The sequence below is a fragment of the Maniola hyperantus genome, chromosome 3 (assembly GCF_902806685.2).
Source record: "Maniola hyperantus chromosome 3, iAphHyp1.2, whole genome shotgun sequence".
Classification (NCBI taxonomy): domain Eukaryota; kingdom Metazoa; phylum Arthropoda; class Insecta; order Lepidoptera; family Nymphalidae; genus Maniola; species Maniola hyperantus.
The window spans coordinates 11,532,279-11,556,057 of NC_048538.1; the positions used below are offsets into that span (position 1 = coordinate 11,532,279).

Here is a 23,779-nt window from a genome sequence, read left to right on the forward strand (position 1 = left end):
GTCGGACTGAAATTAGGCATGCAGATAGCTATTATGACGTAGGCATCCGCTAAGAAAGAATTTTTGAAAATTCAACCCCTAAGGGGTGAAATAGGGGTTTGAAATATGTTTGTTCCACGCGGACGAAGTCGCGAGCATAAGCTAGTCGTTAATAAATGTAGCATCTATAATAACAATCTAGGTCCATTCGTTTGGGTAGGTATTTTGTAACATATTATTATTATATTGGCTTTCATTGATGTGGTAATTGTGTGTTAAATAGTGGTTGAAATTGTGCATAGTTATGTGATGACACATTAATAATATAATTGGCACCCGTTTTAAAATATGATTATTACAATATCATACGTGGGTATTCTAAAGTTTTCAATGGGTGATGGAGCTATGAGGCGAGGCTATGTTGGCTATATCTCTCATGAATAAAATCCGGAACGAGGAAATTCGCAGAACAACAAAAGCGACTGAGCTCAAAGGATTAGCAAGCTAAGATTGCAATGGGCAGGCCCCATAGAACTGACGACCAATGGAACAGACGTGTTCTGGAGTGGAGACCACGTACTGATAAGCGCAATCTAGGACGATCTCCGGCCCGCTCCGCTGGACTAATGACCTAAAGAAGCTAGTGGATGAGTAAGGCGGAGGACCATATTTGGTGATGTGCTCTTGAAAAGGCAGCAGTGGTGCCTACATACAGGCTGATGGATTTGACTGGATAATATGGTGATAATAAAAGAAATACATTTTGTATTTGACGAGATGTTTGCGCTATTTGAAGTAAAAAAAGTAAAAAGTGCTATCTGGCTGCAAGCTGTAGTAGAACGATGCTTCTACACATAAGTAAATAATAATTGGCTTCTAATATTTTAGTGTTTAAACTATCGTGAGCGATATTCAATATGAATATATAATATTATGTGCTTATGACGGCTTAACTCACTTATTTGTCGGAGTACGCCCGACTAATTTCGCGTGGTGCGAGGAGACTGGCTTCTAATACTTTGTACGGGAATTTTGTCACTAGCAACGACTGTGCTGATGGTGCCCTGCTTATTAAATTTTATTCACATTTCACAGCAAAGCAGCTTTGTGCGATACAACTCTTTTATTCACAAAACCGAATTAAATGCTGACGTAACCCATCAATTCATCTCAATCGGGTTCGCAGTTGTAATAAAGCAATCGATCAGAATATAAAACATTCCGCATCGCATATTTTATCTTTTAACAGTCCTTGCCTAACCAAACCAATTAGCGAAAAACCTTTAGCAATGTAGACCAATGTTATAAATTTGGCACTTAGCCTGACTCAAATTTTTGTCACTGTCAGCGAATAAATGTGTTGTGAAAAAAAAATAGTTACCATCGGTGCACTAAATTGTCGCAATATAAAATTTTTCATTTTTAGATGTAGGTATATCAACCCAGTGCAGCCAGTGCTGCTGTATAAAGTATAGTCTAATTTTATTTTATTTGAGTCCCATGCTACCGGCATATAAGCAGACAATGTGATGTGATTATGGAGCTACAGCTAGAGAAATGGAAAAGCGTAGATAGAAATATACAAAGCGACAAGGACTTACATCATTAGAGTGTACTTGACAAGAAATAAAGTATTTCTTATATTATTTGCTGAAAAAAATTGAAGATTCAGATAAATAGAATTCGGTAAGTCAATAGCTCTTTCCCGGCAAAGGGAGCACTTTAAAAACAATGAAAGTACTGCAAGATCTTGACGCGCAATAGCTAAAAAGTAGGCCACACATCAAAGCGATTGCAAAAAGCGTGGTGGAGAGGAAACATTGTAAAAATCACGACGGAGTGTCAAGTGTCGTCCTCCAGTCTGAATCGAGTGGCGATCGCTTGTTTTTCCCACTTTTGATAGGCGCGAGCGGGGCCTTTCGAGTGGCCCTCTGATTTCGGCCCACCACCCAGCTGTTTTTTACGAGGTCAAGAGAGCCTCCACAAAAAACACGTTCTGCGATAAATTACGCACTGACACATTCAGATTCACCCATAATGTGCGCGATCGTAATATATTGTTTTTTTTTACGATTTTATTCCGGTGCGGTGTTTTTGTTTGCTTTTCGGGTTTTAATCAAATATATTTCCGATGTAAATAGCATAAGTGGCATAGACCAACTTTATTTGTTAAGGTTAAATACATGTCATATCAACAATTTTTTTTTAAAACGTTAAATTTCGAAGTTCTTTCTTTCTTAAATGAATCTTAACATAACAAATTTCATTTTCTGCAAAGAAACGATGCCATTTGTTTTTGTTAAAATAATTTTTAGACAAAGTACATGTACTTAAGGTATGTAATATACATAATATTGCTTATATATTTTACTCCTTGAAACTTAAATTAGATTACAAAATTATAACCTAACGAAACTACATAGTTTCGTTAGGTTATAATTTTGTAATCTAATTTAAGTGATGTAACAAGAAATTGACGTGCGCCAAACTTACGAAACATATTCCTCGCCACAGAAGATGACGGGTAATTTATTCTCAATAACTATCAAAGCAGTGCAGATGTTGTACAGTTTCAATTTAAGGGCACACAGCGCCGGAAGTTCTATCCGAGATGAACTTTGGGGAACTTTGTTCCTCCTGACATTGTCAACTAATCTTCTAACCGCCAGCACCGAGGCATGTGTACAGTCGACAACACAAATTTCTCTATATTATCTTCCCCAATATTACTAAATAAGTGCCATCTTAACTTTGTATCAAGACTGTTTACACGGTGTAATAATTCTCCACTATTGTTTATTAAAAATTTCTAACTGTATTAAAATGATAACCTAATATTTTACTTCAACAAAGTCGTAAAATATATTTTATAGTTTAAAATTTAATTTATTTATTATAGTCTTGATATAATTTTTTTTTCAAATATAATATATTAAAATTATTTAATATTTTAAATTATTTTTAATGTTTAAAGTTTCTTAGAACGCTAGAGTTTAAAAGTAGATTGTATTCTCCAACCAAACAAGTTTTATTTATTAACATACCTACCTAGACATTTTTACGACTACTTAGAGATTAAAATTATTTTTAAATACAGCGTGCCTTACATGACAGAGTAAGCATTCAATAAGTTGGAGAGTTGGAGAGTTCTTAATATGCATACGTCATACACAATTCAGGATAACATCTACGTCATATTAACAATGTAATTTTATAGCGTTTATGCTAATACCGACGCTGTCCATATCATTTAACGTCACGTGCGATGATTAAGGAGATATAACGCATAATATATTATCAGGTAATATGTAGTAATTGTTTAGACCTCTCTGTCGACAATTGCCGCTGTCTCTCATAAGATATTATGACCTGACCAAGGTACTTTACTGATTCTGGAGCATTTTTATTTAATTTTTGTATATATAAATAATTAACTATAGTTAAATAGAAATGAATAAAGTGTACATTGGGCATTAGAAAATTACCTACGTCATCACAACCGATAGACATCCACTGCTGGACATAGATCTCTTGTAGGGACTTTTACATGCCACGGTCTTGCGCCACCTGAATTCCGCGGCTTCCTGCGACTAGTTTGATGACGTCAGTCCATATAGGGGGGAGGGGGTGGTCTAGTTATTGTCAGCATATAAATTATTGACGTAGATAAGTCATAAAAATAAGATGGCAAGTAATGATGTTCAGGGTAATATGGAAGACCATTGGAAGGGAATGCAAGTTTCTGAAGAACCGTGGGCTCTGTAATAATTATACAGAATCTTAATTATTGCAACCAATAATGTCAAAGTCAAAGTCAAAGTCAAATGATTTATTCAAAATAGGTAATTAATAACTCTTACTAACTAATTAATGATATTATTATTTAAATTTATTTAAGTTTTTATACAATACGCAAGTATATAAAAATTACTCTTGTATGGCAATCATATAACTGAAGTGCTTATCTACAGCAGTTTTCTGATCATTCAAATTATTCACAAATATAAATCACCGTGTTCATTATATTTTGTTTGTATTCACTCTGTTAAATTTTCAAATGCTACAGATCAAAGCGACAAAAGTCAAAGCGTTTCATTGTTTGTAATGCAAAATAATTATTTTCAACAACCAAGAGTTTAACTTGTTGCTTTACTTAGAACTGTCTTTTAATATTTCGCTGAAAACTCCGACGCGAAATATTAATAAGTTGTGTAAGATTTTCATTTAGTTGATTACATTTCGGCCACCGCTCTTTTGTTTATTCCTAAACAAGGAGATAGCCGTGACTTTGTCTCTTTGAATGGTTTTCTTTTGAACTTATCTAGGTGGGTTCTATATAATAACTGTTTAGTTATATTTAGGTTATGTTATTTATATACTAAGAAGTCGTGATAACCATCGAGGAGTCGATCCCGGGCACGCACCTTTAACCTTTCGGAGATAGGTAGGTACGTGCGTTTTAAGCAATTAAGTAGCACTTGCTTTTACGGCGCAGAAAAACATCGCGAGGAAACCTGCATTCCTGAGAGTTCGTCATAATGTTCTCAAAGGTGAGTAAAGTATTGCAATCTGCACTTGCCCAGCGCGGCGGACTATGGCCTAAGCCCTTTTGATTCTGAGAGGAGACCTGCTCTCAGTAGCGGGCCGGCGATTGGTTGATGATGATAATAATTGTGTGGTAATAATATATTTTCCGCACAAGTGTCGTAAAAGTATGTTTTATAGTTTTAATAGCGATGAACTAATAAGCACTTTAGGAGCAAAGTTATTGAAAAATTCAGTATGCTTATTATAAGGTAAATCATATATTGTATTTGTTTATCAATACAATACCAAGACACATGGAAATTCGGATCTCAGATACTTCGTTACCGTCAATATTTTGAGAGTATCGTTCTCTAGTAATCAATTTACAAAGCAAACTAATGGACTAAGAACCAACGCGTGCCAGACTTCGTTATTTTATAAAAACTGAAAGTTTATCCGTGTATTGTCTCCAACTCTAGGAGGAACGTTTCTTTAGATGATTGTTTGGATCATGGTGGCCTTGGGAGATAACAGGTATTAAAAGTGTAAAAACTTTAACCCTCTAACAAATAAACCTGGAATAGCGGTGGAATAGTTATACTCTGTTTTGTCTTTCTCTGTCATCAGTAATTTGACATTTGAAGGAAAAAGACAAAACAGAGTATAACTATTCCACCGCTATTCCAGGTTTATTTGTTAGAGGGTAAGGGTGTCTGGCAGAGGGTTACCAGTTATCTCCCAAAGCCACCATAATCCAAACATACGTTCCTCCCTGTGTTGGTGACAATACGTAGAGAACCTTTCAGCTTTTATAAAATAACGAAAGTATGGCACGCGCTGGCTCTCTCTCTGTAATAGGTACTACCCTATGAACTTACTGAATCTCTCTTGTAAGATTCCTATGTCTTTCGAATGTATCCATATTAAACAATAGGGCAGCACGATTTATTCATGACGTCATCAGGTGTAGAAAGTCCGCCTACTCCAAGTTACAATATAACACGTATATAATATTACACTCACGAACATAACACTCAACTTTACGACTGACGCTGACGTGGAAAGCTTAGGTTTATGAATCTTTAAGCATCTCCAAATACTGTGTGGTATGTTTCATATTACCACCCTATGGTTACACAGCTGAATATTATCGTTTTGGTTTATGATTTTTATTTGGCGAAATGTCAAGGGTTTATTGGGTGCCATTTTTTACTGTAATACGATATTTGGATCACATACTTATTTGGGTCATAAAAGCTATCTGTTGATACTCATACGTCAAAGTTTCATCTTGAGACTTAATATTATTATGTACATTAAGACCCACTTGTACAATGTTACTTAAACTGATTTACTTAGTTAAATCGTTTAATGTTGTCACTTTTTGCCAACCGCATTATGATCTTGCCAAAAAGTGACAGCATTACAAAATTTAACTACTTAAATCAGTTCAACTGTATTTGTGCAAGTGTGCCTAAGTTCATAATATTTGAGGGTAGAGAAGTATAAGGACCAAACGCGTCGAATGATGGCGAGTAGAGGCGCTGCACGTTGAGTGGCGGTGACAAGAGGCGCGGCGGAGTGGAGACGACTCTGCGGCGCTGCCAATGTACGACTAGAGTGTCCATATTATGGGTGAGGATCGGTTGGCACTCCTGCGTCGCGCAAGATCCCCGACTCCACTCCACTCCTGTGGTGGGCGTTGCGATAATAATAACTTGCAGCTTTTTCAAAAAAAAAAATATTCATATTGCGCACATACTTAGCACGTAGCATCTTCATAGGTCTGAATGTAAATTGTCCAGAATCAATTTACTTTGCCGTAACATTTAAAAATTCCAGCAGGATGAATAGGGACGGATAATAAGAGACGTAATTTATATTCGCGGTTAATCGCCGCTCTATTTCCAAATGCAATTTATAGAATAATTTATGCGCTACATTATTGGGCCTCCTACTAATATTGTCTGCTCCCATTCAGAAGCCAGGTTCACGATGTCTAAATGAATGGACGCTGCAAAATTAGCAAGCTGCCAGGTCATATCTCAAGAGAGACAGCGGCAGTTGTTGACAGAGATCAAGGCAATTACTTTTTTAATCATTCCAATAACTATTGTGTTCTTTGTCGATGAAGCTTGTAGATAAAAGTAGCTATATTGGAGATGTCTCTTAACAAGTTCAAAGTTTTCATATAACGTTAACTTACTGAAAAGTCCTACTCAATGTAAAGGATTATTTAAATGATAAGCAAGCTTGGCAATGAGTTGCCTTAACAGCTTTGATAATTCTAATTTATTTAAGTGAAGGTGATTGTGACAGTAAAAAGAATACCGGGCTGAGTTTGTTGTGTGGTGTGTTCCAGGGCATGTTTGTTATTGTTATAAAATTTTCCATTGTTGTTGATTCAGTGTTGTTACGTCGAAATCATCCAAAACGAACGTAGTAGAGACTAAGAGATTCACAGATTCGGACGTGCGGCAGTACGTGGCTGGCGCCTCGCCAACCACAATATACATTTAATGGCCCGATTTTATACGCAGGACACCATTTTAAAGTAGAGTATAAACGTTAAAAGTATCATTAAGTCAGTATATATCTTTTGTCCTATTTTGTTTTGGTTGACTAACTGTATCAATTTTTTTGGAGTACCAACAAAAGTAATACCTAACCAGTTTGTTCATTTGTTGTGTGCTTCCTTTCAAAGCACGTATTTTAAAATCTTTCTTTGACGAAAAGCTAGGAACTTACAGGTAATTATTACCCACATGACCCACACCTCACTAGGTACCAATGTCATAGTCGTAATTTGCCCGTGTGAAATATTCGTGTTTGTATCCAGCGAAACACATTACACATACATAGTAAATGCATAAAAAGTCTACCAACAAAAATATTACCCAGGGTATACAAAATTGTATTTCAATTTGTAAATTAAAAACTAAAATTTGCACAAAACTGATTTTATTAAAATTCAATTAAAAAAAATCATTTAAAAAGAAGATTACGACGAATTGAGAACCTCCTCCTTTTTTTGAAGTCAGTTAACAAAGCAATTACTATTCATTTAAAAAGGTTGACCGTACCTATAAGAAATGATTATTTCTACGTTATAAATATATTCCGCCATGTCTAAATTTATTTCATGTAACCTACAAATGAAACAAAATGCTTGTAAAATTCAATTAACAAGTTTCCAAGCACCATTTATAACGGCAGTCACAAGTGACTTATGTTGGAACTGCGCTGCAATTTAATTTAATGATGTCTGCAAAATAATTTTGCAATATCAATTGTTTGTAATGTGAAAAATGCAAGAAGAGTGTACAAAAATATTATCTTTAACTAGGGGCGATGGAGAGAGCTATGCTTGGAGTTTCTCTATGTGATCAAATTAGAAATGAGATCCGTAGGAGAACCAAAGTAACAGACATAGCTCAGCGGGTTGCGAAGCTGAAGTGCCAATGGGCGGGATACATAGTTTGAAAAACCGATAGACGTTAGGGTCCAAGTTGCTATAATCATGACCTCAGGAAAGGGTAGTGTTGGAAGGCTCCCCCTCATACTCATAGGTGGGCAGATGACTTAAACGAGTCGCAGGGAGCCACAAGATTCAGGCAGCGTAAGGACGTGGCGTGTAGAAGTTCCTACAAGAGATCTGGTGATAATCAGATGATGTTAAAATAACTATCATGTCTATTGATGATTCAGATTATAATGAAAACGAATTAAATAAACTTGCATTTGAAATTTCAAGATTTTATATAAGCTAGACCACTGATTGTCAAATATTTATTATTTAAATATCTTGTATTTGGGACTAGCAGTGTTTTTAATGATAGGTACTACAGGTTATTCCGAACGGGCTCAGTTCACTAGCTTCCAATTTTATGGTGGTTGAGCAACTGCCGTAGCAAAAGGCTCTATCCGCCAGCCTACGAATATATAATATTATGTATTATAGAATACAAAATCTATCGTTGGAAAACTTTTAGAGAGTTGCAGCCTACGGCGATCGGTTAGTCTTCAATGTTCACGAAAATATAAAATTATAACGAAAGAAGAATAATAGCTTTTAAAATATCAGGAAGTGGGAACCTACCTATAATTTACTAGCTTATGCTCGCTACTTCGTTTGCGTGGACTACACAAATTTCAAACCGCTATTTTACCCCGCTAGGGGTTGTATTTTCGAAAATCCTTTCTTAGCGGATGTCTACGTCATAATAGCTAAACCACATGCCAAATTTCAGCCCGATCCATCCAGTAGTTTGAGCTGTGCGTTGATAGATCAGTCAGGCAGTCACCCTTTTCCTTTTATATATATTTGAGACTAGCTTATGCTCGCGACTTCGTTCGCGTGGACTACACAAGTTTCAAACCCCTATTTCACCCCTTTAGGCGTTGAATTTTCAAAAATCCTTTATTATCGGATGCCTACGTTATAAAAGCTACCTGCGTGCTAAATTTCAGCCTTATCCGTCTAGTAGTTTGAGCTGTGCGTTGATAGATCGGTCAGTCAGTCAGTCACCTTTTCCTTTTATATATTTAGATTAAATGTCACCATTCCCGTATTTCATAAAGTAATTAATATCATAAACTTCAATGAGAAGTACTTAGTCAAACACAAAAACACACAATTGTTTATCCATAGGTATCCATCCATAGGTACAACTTCTCCTTGATTCTCGAAAGAAACAAAATGACGCTTGTTTACATAATTATCACACAACGAGTCTCTGAAATACGAATTAATTAAAATAACCGTTCCGATCCTCATAATTTGCAGAAATACATTCATAAATTCACAGTTAGACGGTTTTGATTCGTTTTACCACCAACCACGACAATTTGGGTCCTACTTTTGCTGGATTCCGCACAAAAGTTAGTAGATTAAAACTGCCAATTAGGGAGCATTTGAAGTCCAAGCTGTTTCTGAATTCCCGTAATTATTCTTCGATGAACAATTACTGGAAGGACGAGAAGGAAAATTTGAGAGTATTTTATTGTCATCGGACCTTTTTTGAATACATTTACTTAATTTGGTTATAGTCTTCGAGATTCACAATGACGATATGATTGACATCTGGATGGAGAGAAAGCAAGTCATTGTACTTATTTACTGAATGGCAAAAAGTATCTACTGGTGAACTTTTACTAGTCAGTTTGAGTCCATTTTGGAACATATTGCCGCAGTAATACTCTGTGATTCAAGTACTTACATAATGTTAAACCTGTGAGTATCTTTTGGATTTCAAATCATCAGTCCATTTTATACAGAAAAAGTGTAATTAGGTAATCTTCATCGTAGTAGTCAGCAACTGATAGACGTCCACTGCTGAACACAAGGCTCTCTTAGGGGGTTTCACATGCCACAGTTTTGCACTACCTAAATGTAGCGGTTCTCTATGACTCTTTTGATTTATCTTTCCGCCGCCGCGTTGTCTGGAGTCTCCCAACGCTACGCTTTCAGGTGCGAGGTCGGGTGAGGCCTCAACGACTATCGGTTCTTCCAACTATGTGCTGCGCCCAGCACCATGTAGAATGTAATTAATACGCAGTATTTTATATCATTCTCCTCATAAAGATCTAGGATAAGAGCTAGGTCAATAGAGATATTACATAATCTATACTTTTTGTGTGCAACTAAAACCGGAAAGGGGAGATCGTGTCTGAGAGGTTATTATTTTGAATACGTGCCAAAAATAATAATTAAATATTTTCGGAATCCAGCCACTCACTATAATTGATTTTAGTTTTGGCGAGGAAACGTTTGTCTTATATGATTTGTTAAATTTAAGATTGTTATTTCTTTATTCGTTAGCTTCGAAATAGGTACAATGCTTTATTAGTATCTTCGAATGAATTACTTTTAAAATTGTCTCCAGTTCATTCCTTTGTCAGAAAATATTTTCGGAAAACTTTTGACATAGTATACATTTGTATACTTAATAGACTTAATTTGTATACTAAAAGAGCGTTGTATCTGTCATTGGGACCGACAAAACGTCACGTAGGTATGAGTGACAGAGGCAACGCGCTACGTATACGGAACCTCTTTCTAAAGGTCTATGTACAATATTTCTTGCCGGTTACTGAACACGTTGCGGCACAGACTGCATAGATAGTAGCACAATGATTAGTAAACGACACCTACCAGCATACATACTTCAAAATGGTAAATAAAAAACATTACGCATGTGTTAATATTAATACTTATTCATTTATTTTATCTAATGAGTTGAGGAGTGTGAAAATACCTAGTTAATATAGAAAGGACGGTAATATAAAATTCTGGCCTTTCCCCGCGATTTATTCCGCGTAGAGTTAGATTATCCCGTATAGGAACCTTAATTTTCTATGATAAAAGTAGTAGGATTTTTATAATAATCATCCAAAAAATTGTTATTTTGACCCATTGCATGGTCACTGCGTGAAAGAAGTTTAAACCACTAAACAAACATATTTTCAAATTTTCATAACATCCTATATAAATAGTAGGATAATAATAAGATATTATGAAATCTATTAAATTTCCAACGAATAAGATTCTTTGAATGCATATAAAATATCTAATTGGATCGTGTGTCAACCCTGTAATAATACGTGATCATCGAAGAAGAGCCGACGCAGCATATTTTGTCATGCGCAACCACCATTAAATTGAACCTTGCCGCTTCCTGATCCAATTGCAACTGAAATTTATACGCAATCATACCTACATATACTTTTGCTGGATAGTCAAACCACTACTTTAATTTGGGGAACTTTACATGCTGAAAAGTCATGTCCATTACCGACATAATTGACAGAGTCAAAAAGCATAATTAAAATTTCTCTTACGTATGCTTTTAAAGAAATGTGGAGGTGTTATTATATTTTATTAAAACAATTTCACATTTAATATAAAAGCTATGTTTTGTAGGAAATAAGCGGATTCACCCTAGCTTTGCATAGGTAGGCTTACCTAACCTAATCTATTATATGAAAGGAAAAGGTGACTGACTGACTGACTGACTGATCTATCAACGCACAGCTCAAACTACTGAACGGATAGGGCTGAAATTTGGCATGCAGATAGCTACGTAGGCATCCGCTAAGAAAGGTTTTTTTTCAAACCCCTAGTAAAATAAGGGGTTAAAATTTGTGTAGTTCACGCATAAGCTAGTAATTAATATGAACATTCCGTCTGAAGTTACAAGTAATAGGTATATACCTACCAGTACCTAGACAATGCAGATTGCGTCTTGATCATAAACAATAGGAGAAGATAATCTGATTAACTAATATTTTTGTCAAAATTTTAGTAAATATTATTTATGTAATAAAAGGCATATTTAGGTAAGTACTAGATAAACTACTAGAAGCAATTCCCGATTAGTGAGAAGACTGGGCAAATAATTCAGGTACCTACTTGTATTTGGTAGAAAATGTTACTCGCTAGCCAAATGCTAATTTTATGGTGGTTGAACAAGTGTGCCGAATTCACCCACACACTGTCCTCTACAGTATAGACCGACGCTATCATTCTGTAGGATGGGACCGGCCGATTCTGCTCGTAGAATTGATCAAGTGATCAATTTAAATATGCGAAAATACAGAGTGTAACCAGAAAGTTAGCAAAAATGAAGACAGGTCACTGATGGATACTGATATGATAAACACCAAAAAAAAACGCGAATAAAAAATAATCCTACACTTTAAAAGTTCACGATATATTGCAAATAAATCATCTGACTGTCCCTAGAGGTCAACGAACTTTGCGTAAGTAGGCCATTCGGAGTCAATGCCACGCCGCAAGTAGGGCATTGACCCAAGTTTTGCACGATTACGGGGTTGAAAAATACAAATGGCAAATGGTTAGGTAGTATAACAATAACTCTAAGTTTTGATGCTAGCGTTCTGGTTACACCCTGTATATCGATGTATGCATGGATGGTAGATGTATTGTTGTACTCTTCTAGGTATTGAATCGCCTAATTTAGCGACGTACTATTTTTATGTACTTAAGTGTGCATGCGAGAGGACCTCAAATGGCAGTGGTTTGTACTTTGTGTTTCACAAGATGGGACATTTCCAGGTGGGTTGAGCCGCCATCTTGACACTAAAAGCTGTACAGTATTGCTTCGTAGGCGCAGTTCCAAACCAGTACAGATTCTATACTGATTTCGTTTCAAAGTCTAAATACAAATAAAATCTGATTTTATTCATCATGTTTTCTTCATCTTTCGCTGTCTCTAACTTGAATTTATTGAACAATACTCACTTTTAATCACATAGTAATTACTAATTATAAAACCAGGTAGGTATTATTCGATGCACCCTTTTAAATCGTTTGGGTATGGATCCCTTATAATAGAAAACATATTAAAAAAAAAAAAATTTTTTTGAATTATATTTTGCCGGACATTTGCAAAACTAGTGAAAGGTAAAATGGTATCAGAATAAAATAAGAATCTACCATAGGCATAAACTCAAACTCAGATTTAAAAAAATATATAATAATGGATTTTAAAAGAGTGTTTGAATCGTTCTTTAATTTGCACGATGATAATAATTTTTTTTTTCAAGATAACTAGGTACTTAAAACATGGAGAGATAAAATTATTTAATTTGTAGATTTTCAACTAAGCTGGCAACGCATCGGCAGCTCCTCTGGTACTGCAAATGTTCATGGGCGGCGGTAATCACTTAACATCAGGTGACCCGCCTGCTCGTTTGCTCGCTATCTCTATTTAAAAAAAACTAAGCCTATACTCTATAATACCTACTACCTTACTATTACCCAAACTTCGTTACAAAGCTTTAGATTTTTTTTTGAAAGCGCCAATAACTCAGGTACCTAATACTCGTGCACATTGAAACTACCACTCGCTAGCCAAATGCTAATTTTATGGTCGTTAAACAACTGTGCCGAATCCACCCCCACTGTCCTTCGTAGTATTATTGCCATGTACGCAAAATCTAACGTGAGACCAAAAAATTCTGTAGCATGCGTTCCTTTTTTTGTGAGAGTTCCATTTTCTTGATTTAGGCAGTGGTCCGACCGCCGACGATGAACGATAACTAAAAACTATAAACGAGTTGGCGATCAGTGAGAAGCGAGTGTGTAGTTTCGATAGTTTTGTCGCCGGGCTATAAGCAAGTGTGCAAGTGCGACGAGCGATTACTCGCGCCATTCGCCCGCGGTCGCTCAGTCCTGTGCAAACCTGCGCGCGCGATACACGTGTTCAAGTGAGCGAGCATCGCTGAACGAATATCGCTGAGCGAGTTTATTTTTGAAAGCTCTTCGCCCAGCGACAAAACTAGTAAAGCGAATCATTGCCAGCATTGTGAACAGTCAGAGAGCTACTTTTGATATATGCATCTCTTTCGTTTACACGGAATGTGCATTTATTGTGCGATTCTTGAGAGAGAAAATCGTCGATAGTTAAACATTTTCTCGCCGGCGGCGATCGGACCACTGCCTTAGATTAAAATCGACAAATAAAATCTTTTGAGCTTAAGGACTTAAGTTTTGCGTAGTTAGAAAAATAAAGATCAAGGCACATTGGAAGATCGTGGTGACGTGAGGACGCGTCCACACCAGTTAACTTTTTGGGAAGAAATATTTTCATGTAGGTATACTCGTAAGTAGGCAACGTCCGATTTCAGAAAGAAATTAAAAGTAGGTATAAATAATATCCTTAAAGGCAAAATAAATAAAATAAAAAACTGAGATGTGGATGTACCTAACAGTAGCGCGAACGCACGCGTTGAATCTATTTAGATCAATATGTCTTGAGCTTAAACAAAGTGGGTAATAATAATATAATAATGAAAATGCATTTTCAAGCTTGATCTAAAACTAATATGAGCACATGGGCAGTTAAATAACTTTGTAGATCGGAATGAACAATTCTTCACGATTGGAACCAACATAATTTTTCATTGCAACTTTCTAAAGAACCTTACACCGATAAAAATAAACTTCTATCATAGAAATAAATAAAAGTTAAGTAGCCGGTCGCTTCATACACGGCAGAGCTGATTAATGGCGAAGTGGACATGCAATCGTTACTTTTCATTAATGTTTCGAAGTGCGGTACTGAAGCCGGAGTCTGGTCAGATTAGAAAAGTTCAGTCCCGAAACAAGTTGAAAATCGACTTTAAAAGCAAGGCCCAACATTTGGTTTTAGAAGCGCCGCACTTTCGAATTGAAGGCAAGTTTAAATTGGAATGTATCCTACAATAAGCCTCTTGTGATTGGCCTGTTTGTTCTTAATTAGTATTAATCGAAACCCCTCATAGGATAGACTGTAGAGGAACTTATTTTATAGTTAAATATCACCTTAACTAATTTTAAATGATTGCCTCAATTTTACAAATAAGAAAAATGGAGCTACACTGTATTAACTAGAGATTTATTAAGTATATTAGTATATTATATTCTAGTCCAAAATTATAAGCAACTCTATTAAACAAAAGCAATCGGTTAAAATATTTCCCGCATTATGTTAGCATATTATTAACAATAATTCAAACAATATTATCAACTAGCTGACCCGCCCCGGCTTCACTCGGGTGGAATTTATAAATCGAGGTGGGGATTGAATTTCCTAAAATCCTAAATCACGTATTTTTTCATTTGTGACCGAAAATCAAAAAACCAATTTTCATGCAAATAACTTGAAAAATGACGAACTTCCATACAAACTTTCGTCCCCTATTTAACCCCCTTGGTAGTAGAATTTTCAAAAATCGTGAAATAGGTACGTATTTTTTATTTCTAATCGATCAAAAATGACGGACTTTCATACAAACTTCCATCCCCCATTTAACCCACTTAGGGATGGAATTTCATAAAATCCGTTCTTAGTGGATACCTACTCTTTACAAAGAACACACCCTCCAAATTTCATGTCTCTAGGACCAGCGGTTTAGGCTGTGCGTTGATATATATGTCAGTCAGGACTTTGAATTTTATATATTTATATTTTCTCGATTCACATTCAGACCAGTAGGTTTGTATAACTTCTATTTTACTAAGAATTATAATAAAATTATTGTTTCTAACCTGAAATGGCCGTGAAATCATTCACTTGGACATAGGGTTTTCGAAATCCTGCGGGACGTCTTTGATTTCCCGGGATAAAAATAGCTTATGTATCAATTCAGGGTATAAAAAGTTCAGTCAAAAAAATCAGCTAAATCTTTTGTCTTGAGACGTGAAGGATAACCAACATCCAACATTCACATAAGGAATTACGATTACTTATATATAAAGCTAATTATTATGAAAATATCTAGAAAAAAATTATATGATATCGCGTTCGATTTCGACAAATTCATTTTTTAACGTAAATAAAATACAAATCCCTGAAATACATTTCAATCACGTAAATGGACACGACCATCGGAATGCCACAATATTTTAAATTATCAAAAATTTATTTATTTATAAGTATGTAGATACATCAACAATATCAATCAAAATAATGCATCAGTTACTGACCGGAAATTATGTAAAATAAGCTTAAAAACACGAACGTGGGAAATCAGCATATTCATTTTAATAAATACGGCTACCACAAATCCAAACTTGGAGCTTCTTGCGAGGCAGACATTTGAGATGCTTTAACAAACCAATATACCTAAATACAAAAAAACCTGTCAAACGCCAGTCGGACTTGAACACGAAGGGTTCCTTACCTATCTTTGTACAAGAAAATAACACTTTGTTTTTGTGATGTAACCACAAGTTTACGGTTTCCGGATTTTTCCGTTTGCTGTGCTATAAGACATTGCTACCATCCACATATCATGATTCTAGGTCAGCGCGGGTCTTGACAGGCAGACAGACAGACAACAAAGTGCTATAATAAGGGGGTTTTTTCTCTCTAGAAATACGGAACCTTAAAAACATGGAGAAACTCGAGTTGACCCTTTAAAGAAGTATTCCGTACAATATTATGATGTCGATGAAAAATACACTAATTAAATTAAAACCGCGCAGCGCAGCCGCTTACCTCAACAAAAGGCCGACTTAGGTGGTACTGCCAGTCTGGGCGGTCTCGCTAAGTACACTCATAAGTCATTAGTTACTCTCACGTATTCATTATTACTGCTACACTCATATTTATCATCATCGTTTTCATCAACCTATTAGAACGTCCACTGCTGGATATAGGTCTCTTGTAGGGACTTCCACACGCCACGGTCTTGTGCTATACCATCTGAATCCAGTGGCTCTCTGCGATTCGTTTGATGTCGTCTGTCCACCTAGGCACACATACTCATTTTATTCTATCATAGTTTCATGGATGAATATACAGTTGTCTCAATATAAAGTGATGACTACGACGACAATGAGTGGTTTCCTATCTGATGACCACATGGTCAGTAGGTACGAAGCTTTGCCTCTTATTCGCGAGGAAGGTTGTGCTTTAATTATTATTATTATTTATTTATTATTTAATTAGAAGGCCATAAAGCCAATGACACTAATTAAACTACGAGTACAAACTAACATAAACATACTTACAAAAATTGTTTAAAATTATAAATTTTAAAAAGGAAAATTATAAATTTTCACAAAAGTGCAAGATCTGACCCATGAGGTCAGCCCATTTGTCAGCAAATATGTCACAGCGAGGGGACTCCTTCAGCAGCGCGTTGAGCGCAGCCAAAGTGCGCGGTATGGGTGACCTGGAGCGCGCTACCGTGCGACTAAACGGACTTACGAAAAATTTGGAGCGGTGGCGGAGATAGCCTATATTTAAGCCTGTGGTTAAAAGCTAAGGTCTGCCATCTTGGCTTAGAGCTAAATGGTGATGAGAATAGTCCTGTAGAGTGTAGATTGTTTAACGAGACCACCGCGGTGCGGCGATCCATGTGGATAGATGGATGCCATGCCACGTGAAAGATTTTATAATGATACTATCGCTTTGAGTTCAGAAGTCGTGGCAAGGAGTGTCGTATGTCAGTGTTATGTATTTTCATCATACCATGCTCTTTTCAAGACAACATAATGTCTGTACCTACTAATTAAAAATCTCACCATTAAGCTTTAATAAAAACAATTGTGGCTTAACGTATAGTACGCGACAGGTTGAGCTGGCATTCGGGGTATGAGGTGGGAGAACGCTCCGCACACCTACACGTCACTTGCGCTCGCCCGCACCGGGTTAGCGCGGGCGCTGTGTGGATGTGCGGGACGCTCCCTTCCCGATTGCCATCTGGACCTTTCGCGTACTATATGTAGCCAAAAATGATTTATACTCGTAATTATAACGTTTAACCACAAACATTTGAGTTTAAAATCGTTTATCATTTTAAAGTAATGCAATCATGATAATCTTCCTTATTAATTCGTATAATTTATTATATTTGGTTTATTTTTAAACGCCAATTTTTCCCTTCTAGGTTTAGGTTGTATGATGAAACAGTACCTCTATATTATAAAAACTGGCCAAGCGTGAATCAGACTCGCGCACTGAGGGGTTTTTTTTTCTATTTTTGTGTGAAAATTTTAATGGGGTTCACAGAATACATCTACATACAGAGTTTCAACAATATAGCTCTTATAGTTGCGGAAAAAAGTGGCTGTGACATACGGACGGACAGACAGACATGACGAATCTATAAGGGTTTGGCTACGGAACCCTAAAAACCACTTAGACTTTGTAAGGGCTCTATTTAACCTTTTTAGATTTGGGTTTGTATAACAAAACAGCCTACCTTAACTTACAAAAACTATTAAGTTTAGAATTTTTTGACTTAAAAGGGCTCACCATACCCTACGTGTTTCTAATGTACTATCAAGATCAGCAAGATAGACGATATTATACCTACCTACCTTTCATCGAAAAATAAATGTTCGACTTTTTTTTGTAGATTGAATTGAAGTAGAGAAAAATTGATACTTAATTTTTTATACAATAGAGGATTTAAAACAACTTCATCCTGGTACACTAAAATATGATATTAAATACATAAATAATAAGAATGTCCAGTCACACAAAATTTCTTGTGACTTAAGAACTCAAAGTATATTCCTATTCAGGGTACACGCTGAAACATTTTGGATGACGGCTTCTTAAGTCATTCAGAGGGTACGACTCTTATCGTCTTACTTTTATGAACTGGGAATCGAAAAGGTTTCGTTACAAAATGCGTCCCTTCCATTGTGTAAGTGTTCAGAGAATGTACCGTGAACTTTCTTTGTCCCATGCCGATGCGTAATATCTTCCGCTTTAGAATATGGCTATCGAATTGTAGAAACATAGAAATCTAATCAACTTCATATTCATCATCATCATCATCCATTGCCGGCTTGATCACGGGTCTTCTCTCAGAATGAGATGAGTTTGGCCATAGTTCAGCACGTTTGGTCAAGTGCGGATTGGCAGACTTCACACACCGGGTATCGATTTCAAACCTCATCTCTTTTGACGGATATTGTTTGCAATATCTTCGACCCTCAACTTTCGGATCGGACGCATTGCCCAAGCGTTTATAAAAGTAATACTGTGAATAATTCGGTCTGGATACAATGCTCCGATTTGGAAATATTTCCAGCATCGGAAAACAAAATTCGGATCCAGTGCGCACTTACAAATAGGTAAGTAGTACGGCTACATTCGCGGATATAGATCAAAAGCAGTGCGAAAAGTGCATAATTAAATGTGCATCGTCTAAATATTATTGTGAGAACGCTTATATCGCGAGTTGCTGCCATCATAATGTGTTGTGTCTGGCCAAGCTATCATACTTTTTTACGGAGTTATCTGGGTTTCTTAATAAACTCTGAGTGCGTAAGACTTTCTTAGTGTCAGACTCTCTCTTGTTCCAAATTATCAAGTATACTTACACACTTTTCTCTTTGTTACAGAAAGCCTTCGAGACTACTTTAATAAATTCGGCGAAATCACAGAGGTTATGGTTATGAAAGATCCCACGACGAGGCGGTCGAGGTACGTCATTTTAGCCATCCATCATACTTTATAATAATATTATTATTTAGGAAGAACATTTTTTACTTGTGGTTATTTATTTTGTCATTTAAAAATTCTTTTTAAAATAATTAGATTGGTCTAATACACTTAGGTAAGTGACTGTTCATAATTATTAAATTCTTCTTACTTCTTTGAAATCTTTTATAGGACAACCGGTAGGTTACTAAAAAAGTATAGAAAATAATAAATTAATTATTATGTAAGTTTAAATATACAGGAAGATTTTTTTGGTTTTGCACAAAAAAAATTTGGTGGTTCTGTATCGTTAATAGAACACATTTCCATTTATAATTTTGTACTTTTTTTGAAATATTTTTTTTACCTTAAAATAAGCAAATCATGGTCATACTATTCGTAAACAAAGCATGATATATGCACGCTAGCTGACTCTGACGTTTTCCCTTTAAAAAAAGTACCAAGTATGTAGGCACATACCTACCTGTTAAAATATTCTTTTCTCCGATTGAAGTTGAATGTATTAAAAGGCCTTCCATCGCAATTCACGTATTTTGATATAGCTCAAAAGAGCACAGTTTACTTAACAGTATTGATTTTAATTAGGAACGGATGAAGGGTATCTGAAATGTTTAAGGGCTTATTATGTTGTTTGATCAAAAGTTTTGAACAAGCAATGATCCCATCCTAATATGGGATGTTTTACATTAACGAAACCTGAAAAGGAATGCTTTTACACATAGTTTGCCAGCCGTGGTTGCTCAAGCCACGCCGGCGTGAACTGACCAACTCGGGCTAAAAGTTATTGGTTTGCAAATAAGTTTCATTCTATAGAAGCATACTCGTTTAGAAATTTGCGGTTACCTTTGAATTGTAAGCAGTTAAATGTCGGGCTCCAAATTTAGTACCTAACTGAACAATGGAACTCGGAATTATTTCAACTGAATTAAGCATTTGGGCGAGTTGAATGAGTGGAGATTTCGCTATCAACTTTACAGGTTGCCAAAACTAAATTCCTTTAATAGCTGTGTCGGTTTGCGCATCGCTCAAATAGTGCACTCCGTAATCTACTGCTGAGTCTGCATAGACTGGATCACTATACGAGTCTTCTAGATTTTGGAGGAATATAACATCTATGCTATGACGCCCAAATAATTTTAACGTTCGTCAAATCGTCGTGAAAACCTAATAGTCAAAATCTGAGAGATTAAGCAAGTCCCGAAACAAGAAATAAGACACTTATTGATGATTGGTGATTTTCTATAATCTGCTAGTTCACAATCAACCTAACTTAAAACTCCATAAACGATATAAAGACGCTAACGTTTAACATTTTAAACAGTTCTCGGTATCTAAACCCAAGGTTTAATAACAACCACTATCCGAACAGCAATCAAACCGCTATATAAACAAACGGAGAGATTTAGCAAGTCCCGAGACAAGAAATAAGTTGTCAAAGTGTCAGGGTAAAGTTTCTCCGTTAACAGCGACTGTCTTAGGTAAATCGTAGGTTTCACAACTCAATATTAACCGTGCCTCAACCCTGAAATAATATCCCTGGCTTCGATATTGAAGCGGATCGTTTAGGAATCTGAACGTAGTCTGCAGCCTGCTACAAATAAAGGACTTCGCCTACTATACTACTTACAATACTACTAGGAGCATTTAAATCTTCAACACTTCACTTTTTGTTGTTGTTTGTTTATTGGTTTTTTCGATTGCCCATGCCCATTGCTACTTCAGTTTTGCATCCCGATGAGCTACGTCAGTTACTCTGGTTCTTCTACGAATCTCCTTATTTATGATTTGATCATAATATGGAGAAACTCCAAGACTCTCTCTATCGCGCACTGCGTGACTCTGAGCCTTCTTATGTGCCCTATAGTTAGCGACCATGTGTTGAAGCACGCACTGTTCGATTATATTATAAAATAGATCAAAATTAGGTATTAAAAAGTTTTTGACAGCTGCCTTAGAAACAGTTTTGGCACGTTTTTGTGCAGTTACCGAAGACCTTTACGTGCGTTGACTTTGATTTAAATGTAACATTTTGTTCATGCTTAGATATCTGTTTATTGGCATCAGTATACTGTTAGCGCTTTGGTAATTAAATAGCTTAGCTCACTCGCTGCTAGTGTCTGATTTGGCCAAAGTTAAATCAAATTGAGGCGACACTTGACCCGTTTAAGTTCATTCGAATGGATGATCTAAAGTTAATGAAACAGAATAATAAAATAAATAAGTTAATTTATTTGTATGAATATGTGTATGTTTAATCTCTTTTAGGCTTATATTAGCAGTGCCTTCTTTTGCGAATGTGTAAATTCGTCATAAAAGAAAGTGTTTTTATACCCAATTTTATCTTCTCTTAGAATATTCAGTGAAAATGCTAGTAAAAAATAATAAATTACCTGCCCAACTTATCAAACTATACAAAAACCTTATTATTTTTTATATCAATATCCGCATCGCAATTTATAACAAGCAATAGTTCTTGAGATTCAGGGCTCCGAAATAAATGTAAGCAACATAATTCACGTACCGACCCAAACTGATAGCGAATAGTCGGTAGACCGAGAGATATTTCGTGGAAACAAAAAAGAAGGAAAGATAATGTTTCGTGTTGTTTTTCGGTTTTAAATCTTCCGAGACAATATTCCTCGTCTTGGGGCAGTACGAAACTTTTTAGGTCGACACCTTATCGTAACCGTAAATCAAGTGGACATCGGCAAAGGCCAAGATGTACCGCCGGTGTCCTGAAAGTGATAACAGTTTAGAAGTTACCGTCGTAAACAACGATATTAAGTGACAGCCTGCCTACTTTACTCGGTTGTATAATTTCTTGTAGAGTCAGCATTTTCATTTTTTGGGCCACAATTTTCAGATATTTTTATCTGACACTCTTTCTTATTTTAATCATATTATTTTTTACAACAGCTATAACATGGTTTTCAGAGATTACATTCTAATAAAAATTATTTAATTTAATGTCTTAAAATATTTAATTTCAAAAAGTATTTAATTTCTAAAAATGCAGCATAGATGAAGGAAAAAAGGGCCAATTTTATCGCACAAATATTTTTATAATTCAATTAATTTAATCTACAATTTAATTAAGGTGCTTACAAGTAACAAACCAGTTGAAATCCTAGTTGCGCAAGGTGTCCTTAGTTAGTAAAGTTCAGCTCCCAAAGTGTCCGCACGCATGACACGAACTTTACCCTTAATTCTTCAAGTCAAAGCCCGGTAGTTTACCCGTGGACTTTCACCCAACTACAGTTTATGCAAGCAAAGTAAATCAATATCTAAAGCCAATGAATCAAGAGTAATATATTCGGGTACATAATAAATGTGCGCTACCTGAAGGCAATATCTGAAAAATTTGCCTGCTCGATATTGCTTACAAGGGAGTTTCCTTTCTCCCCAAAATTTAATGCGTCGTTCGCATTTTTATAAAAAGAAGTAGGTAAGTGAAATAATTTGCGGTCGGTGCTTTATTTCCTTTTATTTATTTTAATGGTAGGTCCCATTCCTTTTGTTTCTTTTCTTTTAGGCTTAAAGGGAATGAAGGGTCTCCGCGAGAAAATGTGTTAAATTCGAGTGTATCGTTATAAATGATGAATTTATACACTGTCGAAAACAAGACAAGTTAGTTTCGTTTTGATTGCTTACTGAAATTACTTTCTTAATTAATTAGAGCATTTCGCGTTATAACAACGTTTTCTCGACGCAATTTTCTGCAAAAACAGTATTATTCCTGATTTCATAGGCGTTAAGTGTTTAAACGTGACTTTGGGTAAATTATTTTACTCGTAAAAACAAAACCCTTTATCATAATTTTATGGCTCAAGTTTTAAAACTTAAGATACCTCTTTCCTGTTGGAGGGTCGAGCTAATGATATGATTTATAGATTGCGAAAATATTTCTAATTCATTTATGGAACTTTCGATATAATGTACACGTACATTAGTAAATTACAAAAATATTTATTTCATGGAAATGCGTGTCTAACTTTAGGGTGTCTGATATGCGCCGGGCTGAATGGAAGTTTATATCATCGTCGAGGCTTACATCAGCTTACAGAGAGCGCGTCTCCATTCACGCTCGTTTCATTCGTTTCGCTTTCCACTAAAAATCTAAAATCAATAAAGGATCACGATATAAATGCAAAGATTATCGGGGTCCGCCATTCGCGTAGCGTGAAAAATGTGCGCCCCATTACATGAGCCGTCCAAAATAAAACCGCGAATCACTATGAGACTCTAAGTAGCACCATAAAGGAAGGATCCTTCGACGCAATCGCTTCGGCAAACATCTACAGAGA

General features: G+C 35.9%; 1 protein-coding gene across 7 annotated transcripts in view; it reads left to right on the plus strand.

Moving 5' to 3' along the window:
• Window positions 1–23,779, plus strand: part of Rbp6 (RNA-binding protein 6) — a 703,560-nt gene that overhangs the window by 215,854 nt on the left and 463,927 nt on the right. For all 7 annotated transcript variants that reach the window (XM_069509333.1, XM_069509334.1, XM_069509332.1 and 4 more), the window contains exon 3: window positions 19,376–19,457. In XM_069509333.1, coding sequence (XP_069365434.1) covers window positions 19,376–19,457 — 82 coding nt within the window. The remainder of the gene's footprint in view (window positions 1–19,375; window positions 19,458–23,779) is intronic.